At 36.5% G+C, this 14,442-nt stretch overlaps 1 protein-coding gene across 1 annotated transcript; it reads right to left on the reverse strand.

Moving 5' to 3' along the window:
• Nucleotides 1-4,868: 4,868 nt before the first annotated feature.
• On the reverse strand, nucleotides 4,869-14,137 carry ZNF300 (zinc finger protein 300). Its single transcript, XM_010850584.1, has 6 exons — nucleotides 14,022-14,137; nucleotides 13,156-13,282; nucleotides 12,485-12,528; nucleotides 8,201-8,327; nucleotides 7,835-7,957; nucleotides 4,869-6,699 (listed from the first exon to the last, which is right to left on the reverse strand). The coding sequence occupies exons 3-6, from the start codon at nucleotides 12,494-12,496 to the stop codon at nucleotides 5,120-5,122; spliced, it is 1,842 nt and encodes a 613-aa protein (XP_010848886.1). The 5' UTR covers nucleotides 12,497-12,528; nucleotides 13,156-13,282; nucleotides 14,022-14,137; the 3' UTR covers nucleotides 4,869-5,119.
• Nucleotides 14,138-14,442: the final 305 nt, after the last annotated feature.

Genomic DNA, 14,442 nt, shown 5'->3' on the forward strand with positions numbered 1-14,442 from the left:
AAAATAAACTCAAAATGGATTAAAGACTTAAGTTTAAGACCAGATACTATGAAACTCTTAGAGGAAAACATAGGCAGGACACTCTCTAACATAAACTGCAGGAATATCTTTTTCGATCCATCTCCTAGCATAATGGAAATAAAAATAAACAAATGGGACCAAATTAAACTCAAAAGCTTTTGCACAGCAAAGGAAACCATTAAAAAAAGAAGACAAGCCACAAAGTGAGAGAAAATATTTGCAAACAATGCAACTAACAGAGATTAATCTCCAAATTTTACAAACAGCACAGGTGGCTCAAAATAAAAAAAACACTCTAATCAAAAAATGGGCAGATTCCTTAATAAACCTTTCTCCAAAGAAGACATACAGATGGCTAACAAACACATGAAAAGATGCTCAACATCACTCATTATCAGAGAAATGCAAATCAAAACCACTATGAGGTACCATTTCACGCCAGTCAGAATGGCTGCGATCCAAGTCTACAAGCAATAACTGCTGGAGAGGGTGTGGAGAAAAGGGAACCCTCTTACACTGTTGGTGGGAATGCAAACTAGTACAGCCACTATGGAGAACAGTGTGGAGATTCCTTAAAAAACTGGAAATAGAACTGCCTTATGATCCAGCAATCCCACTGCTGGGCATGCACACTGAGGAAACCAGAAGGGAAAGAGACACGTGTACCCCAATGTTCATTGCAGCACTGTTTATAATAGCCAGGACATGGAAGCAACCTAGATGTCCATCAGCAGATGAATGGATAAGAAAGCTGTGGTACATATACACAATGGAGTATTACTCAGCCATTAAAAAGAATACATTTGAATCAGTTCTAATGAGGTGGATTAAACTGGAGTCTATTATACAGAGTGAAGTAAGCCAGAAAGAAAAATGCCAATATAGTATACTAACGCATATATAAGGAATTTAGAAAGATGGTAGAAATAACCCTGTATACAAGACAGCAAAAGAGACACTGATGTATAGAACAGTCTTTTGGACTCTGTGGGAGAGGGAGAGGGTGGGAAGATTTGGGAGAATGGCATTGAAACATGTATAATATCATATATGAAATGAGTCGCCAGTCCAGGTTCGATGCACAATACTGGATGCTTGGGGCTGGTGCACTGGGACGACCCAGAGGGATGGTATGGGGAGGGAGGAGGGAGGAGGGTTCAGGATGGGGAACACATGTATACCTGTGGCGCATTCATTTTGATATATGGCAAAACCAATACAATATTGTAAAGTAAAAAAAAAAAAAGAAACAGCCTACAATAGAAAGAGGGGCAGTCTAACACAGTGGTTAAGTGTGTAGACTCTGGCATCAGAATATCTGGGTTTGAATTATGATTTCTGATGAGTGGAAACCAAGTTACTCTTTGTTTTGCTTTTACTCTTAATATCTCGATTTTCTCTTATGTATAAAGGAATTAAAGACAGTTTTTCTGTTTTCTTTTAAAGATGGAAAATGTGTGCTGACCTTTAAAGCAGTTTTCTGGCTTTAAAATATTGATACCAGCCTTTGTATAAAGATGCCCTCTTTTTCAGTTTGGTGAAGACTCTGAGAGGAGGCTGTGGTGACAATGGCATGCACTGGTAAAGAGACAGGCCATGATGAGTGTGCTGCCTATTACCAACAAGGTGATGATGGTGAGAAAGTAGTTCAGTCCTTTAGAATGAAGATGATCCCGGATTACCATCTCAAGGATTACCTGAGATCCCTCACAGCTCTAAATTCACAAAACTAGCTGCTGGACAGTAACAATGATTTCCTAGAGAATTCTATTAATTTTCAATCTCCTCACCAAGTCAGAAATTCAGTATTTCCCTATCACAGAAACATATTAAAACCTCTGTAGTTTAGTTAGAGCACAAGCCATTAGAATGCAGAACCCTCAATTTGCATCATATGTTGTATCACTGAAAGTCCTTATCAAAATGATTGAATGGGTTCCTCCGGGGCTACTGCAGATAAGGACTCAAACATTGAGAGACTTAACCAGCACAAGAGGAAGGTGAAACTCCTGACTATAACTACATGAATAGAAATGATACTAACCTAGCTGTGCCTGGTGTGTAAGCATTATGATGTAGAGCTGGCAACAAAACAAAAATGATACCTAAAATATTAAGAATCAATGTGGGGAAATATGTCAAGAATTCATCTGCAAAGATAACATAAAGAGAATTTTATGGGTATTTTATGCTCATGATTTTTTTTCAAATTGATTTTTATATGAGTATGAGCTAGGAATCAAGGGGTTTTGTTTTGTTTTTTTGCACATGGATTTCCAAATGTTCCAGCATTGTCTATTGAAAGGACTATCTTTCGTCCATTGAGTTACCTTGACAACTTTGTTAAAAATCTGTTGTATGTGTGGTTTAATTTCTAGATTATACTATTTCATTGACCTATCTATTCTTATGACAATACTTATGACAGTACTTGATTACTCTAACTTTAAAATAAGCCTTGAAATCAGGTAATATGAGTTTGTTTCTTTTCAAAGATACCTTGTTTATTCTAGGTCTTTTGTATTTTCATATAAATTTTGGAATCTGGTTGTCAAATTCTACACAAATGCCTGCTGAGATCTTTTCTGTGGGTGATTGCAATAAATATATAGATCAATTTGAGGAAAGTTCATACCTTATCAATATTGAATCTTTTCATCTGTAAATATAGAATATCTCCTTGTTTACTTAGATATTTTGTGAAGCCCATTTATCAGGTCTAGTAGATTTTTAAAAATTAACTTACTTTTCAGCCACATCATGAGGCATGCAGGATCTAAATTCCCCAACCAGGTTTCAAACCTGTGCCCCCTGCATTGGGAGTGTGGAGCACTGGCCCACCAGGGAAGTCCCTAGAGTTTTTATAGCTTTTGAAATCTTCTGTGTAGACCATGTTGTCTGTAAATAAAGACACTTTTATTTTCCTTTCCTGACTATACTCCACTCCCCTATTCCACCCCACCCCTGTCTTTTCGCTTTCCCTACTGCACTGGCTAAGATCACCAGTACAATATTCACCAAGGAAAGTACAGCAGACATCTTTAACTTTTTCCCAATCTTGAGGCAGTCTTTCACTATTAAATATACTAACTTTAGATGTTCTATAGATGTCCTTCAACTATTTGAGGAAGCTGGCCTCTATTCTGTTACTGGGTTTTATTCTAAATTGATATATTTTTGTCAAATAATTTCCCCCTATATATAGAAATGACCATATAGTTATACTTTCTAGGCTCTTGGTATGTGGAAATATACCAAAATCTTTTCTTTGTATACTGGACCAACTTTGCATTCTTGAATGAAACTCTGCTTGCCCATGATGCACCTTTTTTAAAAAATATATTTCTAGATCTGATTTGCAAATAGTCTATTAAGAATGGCTATGGCTATGTTCAGGAAAAATATTGGCCACTAAGTATTTTCTTGTAATATCTCTGGCTTTAGCATCAAGATAATGGTAGTCTCATAAAGTATGTCAGGGATCCCTCCTCTTTTCTGGAATAGATAATATAGAATTGGCTTTTTTTCTTATTTAGTTGTATTCAAATCTTTTCAATAACTTTAAGTCTCTGTAGAACCTGAATATGCCTATGATTTCTTTTTCTTGCCTAACTGTACTGGCTAGCTCCTCTAGTAAAATGCTGGGGAGAAAAAGAACTGGTAAAGGTTAAACAAGAAGGCAAAATGCTAAATCTGAAATTAGATTTTATAGAAATCTATTATCAGATCAATGAGGCTGCCTGGGCGTTGTGATGGTGGAAGGATCAAACAGGAAGTCTATAAGGTAGGAACCATGCAACTGTTCAAACCTACATAAGGTCCAAAGCTGTCACTATACGAAACACTCTCCTCACCAAATTTCTCTATATTCTCAATATGATCCTTAGTCATTCTCATGTCTCCATAAGAGCAGTTAGGACATGTTTCAAGAGGAAGTTTCAGAGTAGCTCAATCTTAGACCTTCTATCTAAGATACGAATGGTCAGTTATATCCGATGTCAGTGCTCTCAACTCAGTGCTCATAATGAGATCAGAAATTTGCCCACACAGGCTCCCACATCCCTCTCTGTCAGGCATGCCTTCTCCCCCTGCAGAAATTCTCATCCAGTTTTATAATAGACAATTCACACCATGCAGGAAACAGATAAGGTGGGCATGAAATGTGAAGGAATCAAGTGGAAACTGACGGACAAAAGATAAAAAGAACTAATGTTAACTGAAAATGTGCTCTACACTGTACTTCTATTTACCAGTAAGAAAAAATATTCAGATAGGTAAAGCAGGCTTGCCTGAAGTCATACAATCTTTTGAGTAGTTGAGCCAGGATTAAAACCCAGACAATGTGGTTCAGTACCAAAGTCTTTCCATGATACCAAATTTTCAGTAAGGAAAAATAAATGTTTCAAGAGGACTAGGAGACATGGTCAAGAAGCATCAGTTTCAAAAGGATTCTTCCAAAGATACAGATCAACTAATATGCTTGAAATGGGAAAATGTGCAACTATCATCTTTGCTGGATCTGATCAACCTATCCTTCCATCTTCGTATAAGAATTTTACATGTATCTTTAGGGGGTCATCCTAAGCCCCTCACCCCACTTTTTTTTGGTCTCACTGTGCAACTTGATCTTAGTTCCCTGACCAGGAACTGAACCTGGGCCACAGCAGTGAAATTGTTGAGTCCTATTATTAGGGAACTCCCAAGCCTTTCCTTGTTAATGCAGTTTCTTGGAAATGATTTTTTTTAATCAAGCTTTCTTCATGTCCTTTATAGGGAATTAATGTATATGACCAAAATGATGCCAAGTTAATATTAGCAATTTCACAATGTTTATTGTTATGGGGCATAATAAGGAATATATACTTTGCCAACATTCTATATACATAATTTGTTCTACTAACCATTCAATTCATAACTTTAAAAGCTCTACATGCTATGGTGAAATGGCCTTAATTTATGTAATTATTTTCCATCATGTCTGCTGAGTTAGGTATCACCACATTACAGATATGAATTCTCTTGTAAAATTTTCTCTATAAAGACGCTGTCAAGAAATTTATCAAATTCATCAAGTTCCTGTTATATATTAAGCCTTGAGCTAATACTGAAGGCTTGTCTGTGTTTTTAGTTCACTATGATTTTTACCACTGCTATGAATTCTCTGATGTACAGTGAGTTGTGATTTCTGGATGAAAGCTTTCCCACATACAGCACACCGATAGGGTCTTTCCCCAGTGTGAATTCTCCGATGTAAAACAAGATCTGACTTCTGAGAAAACGCCTTTCCACATTCAGAACATACATATGGTTTCTCTCCTGTATGAATCCTCTGATGACCTGGGAGGTGAGACTTTTGAGAGAAGGCTTTCCCACATTCAGTACAAACAAAAGGTTTTTCTCCTGTGTGTATCCTCTGATGTCCAATGAGATGTGATTTCTGACAGAAGGCTTTTCCACATTCATTGCATTTATAGGGTTTCTCTCCAGTATGCGTTCTCTGATGTATAATGAGCTGTGACTTTCGGGAGAAGGTCTTCCCACAAGCAGTACATTCATAAGGTTTCTCCCCAGTATGAATTAACTGGTGTGTAATGAGTTCTGTCTTTCTGCTGAAGGCTTCCTCACACTGAGCACATTTGTAGGGTTTCTCCCCAGTGTGAATTCTTTTATGTATAATGAGGTGGGACTTCTCACAGAAGGCTTTCCCACATTCAGTACACTCATAGGGCTTCTCTCCAGTATGAGCTCTATGATGTATAATCAGTTGTGACTTCTGGGAGAAGGCCTTACCACACTCTCTACATTCATAAGGTTTCTCTCCAGTGTGAATTCTCTGATGTATAATGAGGGGTGATTTCTGGGAGAAGGCTTTTCCACATTCACTACATTCGTATGGTTTTTCTCCAGTATGAACTCTCTGATGTATAATAAGGGATGATTTTTGAGAGAAGGCTTTTCCACATTCAGAACATTCATAAGGTTTCTCCCCAGTATGAGTTCTCTGATGTACAATGAGGTGAAACTTCTCACTGAAGGCTTTCCCACATGCACCACAATCATATGGTTTTTTCCCAGTATGAATTCGTTGATGTACAATGAGCTGTGACTTCTTAGCAAAGGCTTTTCCACATGTAATACACACACAGGTTTTCTCCTTGGTGTCAACATTCTGATAATGAATAATGGATTGTTTCTTGCTGAAAATATTTCCATGCTCATTATCATTATAGGGAATTACTCCATTGTGAAGCTTCTCAAGGTTAGAATTGGCCACATTGTGGATGAATGATTTTCCACATTCAAAACTTTCATCAAGGTTTGTTCTTGAATTGTTCTTGTTACAACTAGGTAGGTCAATATTAGATTTCGAGTTCTTTTTAAAGGAATCATAGTTATAGGGTCTGTTTCTTGAAGCATCTGACTCTATGCACTCTTTAAATATTTTCCTCAGTGCATCATATCTGTAGTCTGACTCTACAGTCATTGTTTTGTTATTGATGACTGTTACTTGTCTGGAAAGTCTGTTTTTCTGACATCTCTGTAACTGGCCATCACTTTGACAGACTTTTAAAATGGAGTATAATGAACCATCCTTTATGACTCCTTTCAATATCTTATTATGGAAGGAAACAGACCCCAAAATACATGATTGGGGGTTGTCAAGGTTACTCTTCCTGTCTAAAAAAAAAGGAAAATTAAAAAGTCATAAAGAATAATTAACAGAACACAGAGGAGTATAAAAAATGATTGATCTAATAAAGGTGATGAACCCAAACAGGGACGAGGTGCCATTTCAGAAGACAGTAAAACATACACTATGATCAGGGTAATAAATAGACAAAGATGTTAAAGAGAAATATTCATGAAAAAACTAGACCTGAAGGAAACAGAAAACTATCTGAGTTATTATCACTCTAATCTTGGATTACTCTTTTAGAATCTTTTCATTTCTCCTGCTTTCAGAATGTAAATGCTTTTCACCATTCAAATTCATTTATTTTATAAACCATCTGTTATATACTTGGCTAGTATTATCCTGCCACCTCTAGCTGAAGAAACAAGGTCTCTTCTGTACTCAAAATATTTAATCTCCTCTTATTCTACTTTCCTAATTAACAACTAATATAAACAAGAGAAAAACCCAAGATCATGCTGTGGATTCAGTACCAGAGTCACGCCAAGAATCCAAGCTTGAATTCCACTGTTCCTTCTATATATTATCAAATAAAACTAGCAAAGTTCTCCCAGAAAAGCCGTATTTCCCTATCTTCTAGGTTTTGTTCATATATTCTTCTTGCCCACCTTCACCAACAGTTTGCCTTCACCTCCCTTTCTCATCATCATCAATACTCAATTTATCTTTCAAAGCAGCTACAGCTGCATGCTCTGAAAAATGCCTTTTCAAATTCTGTTGTATTTCTTTAGACTCTAATTTTCTCTGAACTTTTAAAAACAGTAGCAGTATTTGACATTTAATTTTGTAATGCAACCTGTGTTTTTAGAAGAAATTTGCCTTCTATTGCCTATTAAGCCTTTTCATAAAATGCATTAAATATATAAAATAATATACATTTAATACAAAAGATAGAATATATAGAATAGAATCAATAAGAATAGAATATAGAATCAATAAGAAATAGCTATCCCCTATAAAGGTTCACAATTATTTAATTGATTAATTATTTGTTGAGTGCCAACTAAATTTTCAGTACAGGAGCAAAGAGTAAGAGAATTCACTAAGGAGAGAAACATAAGCCTCAGGCATCAATCAACCAAAATAAAAACAAAACAAGCAAACTAATATTTCACTTACCTAGTCGCCCATCTGCCTGACCTTCATATGGACAGATCCAATTTGGTATGTCTCTTTTAATGATCCATGGATCTTCTCCTTGCTCCAACTTGGAAATGACATCTGGTTTGGAAACTGGATGCCCTATTAAATAGAAATCAGAGGAATTGGGATAGACTGCACAGAAGGCAAAAGAGAAGATGCAGTTTAAGGAGGTCTACAATGAAGTAGTTCATTTAACCTTCAGAAAGTAATGACCTCCATTGGGGAAGGTATTAAGATCATCAAAGTCATTATATACACATCAGGAACCACCTAACTGTAGTGACTGGTAAGGAAAGGTACTTGACTGGTCAAGTCTGAGTTATATAGGGAAGTCACTCTTACCCATTGAGACTAGGTGGCTATAGTTCTCCAGCATCACATCCCTGTATAGGGTCTTCTGAGCAGAGTCTAGTTGCTGCCACTCCTCCTGGGTGAAATCCACAGCCACATCCTTGAAAGATACTAATCCCTGTAACAGTAATATTCCTGTTCAATCTAAAGTCATCATTCTTATCATTTCTACTATAGCATGCAAAATTATACCTACACTTAGTTTTGTATCAGAGTATTTGGGAGACTCAATGTCAAATCCTGCCTTTAACAAGAGCCAGACAGGACAGGAAAACAAAAGAGGTAAATCATAAAATGCCTACCTAATACAAATGATAATTTAGTAAGTGATAAAGCAGCATTAAAATAGCTGAAAGAAAGATGTATTAGCCAATGAATAGTACCAAAACAACTAGAAAGTTAACAGGAAAAGAATAATGTTGAATTTGTATCCTAGAAACTGAATTCGTATCCTAGAAACTGAGCTGTATACCCTAGAAATTCATAAGGTGAAGTTCCAACCCCTAGAACATCAGAATGTGACCTTATTTGGAAACAGGGCCTTTGCAAATATAATTAGTTATATGAAGTCATTAGGGTGGACCCTAACCCAATATAACTGGTATCCATATAAAAAGGAGACGTTTGAACAGAGTCACACACACATAGAATGAAGACACCAGAGGAAAAGATAAGTTATCTATAAGCCAAACAGAGAGACTTAGAACAGATCCTTCCCTCGAGCCCTCAGAAGGAACCAACCCTGCTGATAAGCTGAATTTGACTTACAGCCTCCAGAACTGTGAGACAAAAAAATTTCTGTCATTTAATCCATGCAGTTTGTGGTACTCGGCAATGCCAGTTCTAGCTGTCATAACAAAGTATATCAATTATAATACAATGATATCTTATGTCTTAGAAAAAAGAAAAATATATATATTCTGAATGAGGAAAAATTTTAATTTTAAAAATACCCAAAACTATAAAATAATAACAAAACCTGACTGGGAGGATTTTTATTAATAATTATAGAGAAGGATTTTTAAAGTACAACACATAAAAATTTTTTGAGAAGAGCCACATTTAGAGAGTCAGAGAATGTCAGAGTTCTTGAAGACTCTAATCCAATCCCCTCATTTCAGAGGAAAGAAATCTTAGCTTCTTCTAAATCTAACAATTCTCCTACATATATGGAATAGCTAGGAATATAATGAAATACATCAATTATAATAGCAATATTGAAAAAGAATACACTTAAGAAATAAGCAGGAAACATTCATGAAAAAGCCAAAACAAATTATTGACATGACACTGAAATAAAGGACTTGGGTAACTGTAGAGCCATGGACATTTCTGGAGGGTAAACTAATGGTTTTAATCATGTCACCATTATGTATGTTCACAATAGTTGTCACCTAATAGTGGAATCTAAATGATTTGTATTATTTAAAACTATTTTTAAGGGTTTTCCCCTAATTATTCTATTATCAAATGCTTCTTTCAGAATGAAAAAAATTAAATATCAACATTCCCTTGCTTAAAAGATTCCTTTGGTTCCATCTATCTATCTATCTATCTATCTATCTATTTATTCTCATCTCAATCATCTCAATCTTAAGGTTTCTCTCATCCCACACCATCAACCTACCACACATTTAGTTTGTTCCCATAACAATCCCTTTAGTTTTCCCACTTTACATATGAGATAACTCCCATAATACAGTGGTTAAGTCACTTTGTGCCAAAGGTTACACTAAATATATATGACTGGTCAACTGTCAGATTTAAAAGCAGGTATCCTGACTCAATACCTTGGTTTTTTGACCACTGTACTCCACAATGCCTTCCTTGATACTGTAATTAAGACTTTTTTTATTTTATTACATTAATATCACCTTTAGACAAACTTTCCACAAAACACCTCCACTTTATTATTTTTTTTTCCACTTTAGTTTTCCTCAAATTCTCAGCCTTTTCTACTTTTGCAAATGCTGTTACCCATCCTCATCCTACTTCCTTCATGATCCAAAGTTCAATCATTTTTTAAGCCTCTCATTCTTGCTTTCTCTATAAAGCTGGCTGCTCTTCCTTCACCACTATAAAATTTCCTTGCTCTCATGTCTATTATAGAGCTTTTATGTATTTTTGTTAGTTTCCACATCTATTTGCCCCATTTTTCTCTGTATTCTTCCCAAGAAAGAACCATGCCTAAATTTTGAGTTATTTCACAGCTAGCCAGCACCTGTGACATATACTGAATATTCAAGACATGTCTGCTAAAAAGGAAAGAATGAAAATTATAGAGAATAAAGCTCATATTTAATTAAAAATGGTTTTGCACACTTTGAATAATATTCCTGTGATCTAAAGGACAGCAACATGAGAAAGATAATAAATGAAGAAAATAGAGGAAATCCATTCTGATAAGAAAATTCATAAATGTAATGCTGACATTCTAATTTTGCTTTATCAATAACACTAGAATGCTTTAATATACTATATATGTATAAGCTTTGTTAATTTTGAATAAAATACAGCACATTATCAGTGGAAAATTATATTTTTTGTATCAGTTACAAGGAATATTTACAGCTTGAGTGACTGAGAGAATGGAAGAGATGGAGGAGAAGGAAGGGGAATAGGTGTTAGAGGGAGAAAAGATACATGTGTGTGAAAATGATGACTTCTACTTCAGGACTGTATGGAAAAAATACAAATCTTTAATCCTAAAGGAATAAGCAAGTTAATTAGCCATGGTAGTTGAATCTATTGGGCCAATAAAAAATCCATACTTATCTTCAGAACATCAGGAACCCCTGCTTTCCAAAGCTTTGCAAGACAATTATATATTTTTTAAAATTATTTATTTATTAATAGTAATTTTTTAGATTCCATCTATTCATATAAGAAGGTAACCTTCATGTAAGGTTATGATTATCTTTTTTATTGGAGTATAATTGCTTCACAATGTTGTGTCATTTTCTGCTGTACAATGAAGTAAATCAACTATATGTACACATATATTCCCTCCCTCATGAACCTCTTTCCCACTTTCCCCCAATCTGACTGCTCTAGGTCATCACAGAGCACGAAGCTAAGCTCTCTGTGCTATACAGCAACTTCCCACTAGCTGTCTATTTTACACAGTTGTGTATATGTCAATCCTACTCTACCAATTTGTTTCACCCTCCCCTTCCCACCCCATGTCCATTTTCTACATCTGCATCTTATTCCTGTCCTGCAAACAGGCTCATCTGTACCATCTTTCTATTAACAGATTCCATAAAGATGCATTAATATATGATATTTGTTTTTCTCTTTCTGACTTAGTCCTTCCTATGACGGACTCTAGGTCCATCCACATCACTACAAATGACTCAGCTGTGGATCTTAGTTCCTCAACTAGGGATTGAATCTGTGCCCTGTTCAGTGGAAGCTCAGAGCTCTAATCACTGCAAGGGAATTCCTGACAATTATATTTTAAGGACTACTTTTTGAAAGAAATAAATATTTTGGAAGACCATTCAAAACATATCTATTCTGTATTATCTAGACTTTGTTGATAGATAAAACTGGACAACAGGAAGCCTCTATACTCTGTCTAGTCCTTTAAAACAGAGGTCAACAAATATTTTCAGCAAAGTAGATATTTTCAGCATTTCAGGCCATATGGTGCTTGTCCAACTCTACCACTGTAGTACAAAAAAAGCCATAGGCAATATGTAAACAAATGCCTGGCTTTACATGGCTGTGCTGCCAGTAAAACTTTATTTACAAAAACAGAAAACTGAATTTGCCCCACAGGCAATAGTCTGATGACTCCAGCTCTAAAGGATAAAGTTACAGAGTCAGGCTATGATGCTATGATAACTTCCTTCTAAAAGAAATCACTCTATGATACAGTTACAAATTTATCATTGCATTTACCACAGGAGTGTTGGTGAGAACACTGTATATCCCATTACTGAAAGGAAGATCCAAAACTAAAAGTTGTTTCAGTTTTATACGGCAAGAAATAATTTCTTCCTATGGGAAATGTATCTTCTTTCTCTTTAGAGGACTGCAAATCATGTTAACTGATGATGTCAGCAAAAAGATAAGAAAAACTGTACACCAACTTTTTAAAGTGGTTTCAAGCCAAATTATCTGCATAATTACCTAGCAATTTTTCTAGGTCTGGATCTTTATTTTGGCTATCTTTCCCTGATCTAAATTTTAGCTATCTTCACTTTTCCATTTGATTGTATTTAGAACCAAAAAAGGAAATTTAAAAAATTAAAAATTAAAGCAACTCACCTGGGACTTCATCTTTTTCTGCTCTCCTCTAAAATGGCAGATGCCTAAAAAGGCAAAATTGGTGATTAGAAGGGTATTTTCACAGATCGGATGCAAAATGCAGCTTCTATATTCACCAGTCTAGAAACAACGACCACAGAAGTTAGGGAGACGATAAGCAAACCTGTGAGAGAAGATAGTGTGGTCTTCATGGAAAAATTAGCAAGTATAATGTGAAGTAAGCTCTCTTGTAACTACATACTTTGATCATACAGAACTTGGACAAGGTTTTTTAATTGTATGGATGTGAAGATATGTTTCTTTTTGATTTATTAACAACTTATTTCCCCCCTGCCATTAACCAGCAATTCCATTCGCAGGAGTTCATAAGGCAACACACACACACACACACACACACACACACACACACAAACATACCAAGATAAGTTCCCCAACAGCTAATGAGCAAATCAAAAACTGAGAAATGTATTCCCTAGAAAGGAATAAGCAGATAAAATCTAATCTCCCAAGAGCTCTTATATTTTCTTTGCAACTCAGCAGACACTTCTGCCAATCAATATGTTTAAACTTTTCTTTTTGATTCCAACAGTATGGATGTCTGCATATAAAAATATTAGTAACCTGGGACCATTGATACAAGGGAATATACCCTAATACAGGAAGGTACATACCTGGTAAATCCTTCTCAGTCCCACAAGGAGTCAGATAGACAAGATTTAACTGGTTCAGAGGAACTGAGTACTCCAGCCACAGGGATACTGTTTTATATGGGGTATTCTAAGCTTTGTCAAAATAGATCTGTAAGGAAACAATTGGGAGAAATAGTCATACTTACCTCCAGGCATCCAGCAGTTGTTTAGTAAATGTTTCTTGAATAAAATACAAAATGATTTCAATAAATTTAGACAGAGGTAGGACAAAAATCATAATTTTCATAATAATCCTATCCTTTCTGATTTGTTTGTTACTGTTTCAAAATGATCATTTTTGTTAGGGGTACCAGGTTAAGGGCATAGTGATGGGTTGAGAAGGGATGTGACCTGAAAGGTTGCCTATGACCTGTGGAAATTTTAATTTATGTAAACGAAAACTAGGCTATCATCCAGGATACCGTGGTCATTATTTCTTCTTCCAAATCTCTGAATCCTGGGGCCTAGCAATCACATACTCCACAGAACTCCCCCATGCCCACCACATCACTGACTGCCACATGGACGCCCTCATCATTTAGTCCACAGCCTCCTTCATCAATCACTGATTCTTCAGAGTCCCCTAGATTCCTGACCCAGTCAACACCAGTCAGTCCCCCTATACACCATTTCTGATCCCACAGGTAATCCCATCACTGACACACCGTTATCCAATTACTAATCTTATAGCTAACCCCATCCCTGATTCCCAAATAAACCCAACGCTAATCCTACATCCCTTCCCTACCAGTGACTTCATCAGTCTCCAATCACTGACACTCACGGACCCCTCTTATCCCATTACCAATTCAAAAGACACTCATCACCACACATATCCGCCTTCCGACCTGCAGTTCCAGAAACGCCCATCACGGCTTAACCCAAGACGGCTGAGTTCTCCCGCTTCCTGTCTGGGTGAGCAAAGCGCGGGGCTCCCCGGCGTGCGCTGTTCCGTACAGTGGAGTTTTGCCCACTCTGCACCCTGGGTGGCTTTGTTCAGGAGGCAATATGGCCACTCCCGTGCTATATGTCTCAATGGGAGCCGCCATCTTGCGAGACTGGTCAGTTCCGTACAAGCAGAGGAATCCAGTTTACTCAGCGCCTGTGTCTGGGCTGTACCACAGAGGCAGAAAGGGGAGGGGGGAAAGATAACATAAAAGCGGATTATACAAACCTGTAACGTAGAAAATTTTGCAGAGAGATTTTACAGGATTGGGTAAGAAGTCTGAGTGATAATGTCCCCCATTAGAAGGCTGCGTTTGGTAAAAG

The sequence above is a fragment of the Bison bison genome, unplaced genomic scaffold (assembly GCF_000754665.1).
Source record: "Bison bison bison isolate TAMUID 2011002044 unplaced genomic scaffold, Bison_UMD1.0 scf7180017864291, whole genome shotgun sequence".
Classification (NCBI taxonomy): domain Eukaryota; kingdom Metazoa; phylum Chordata; class Mammalia; order Artiodactyla; family Bovidae; genus Bison; species Bison bison.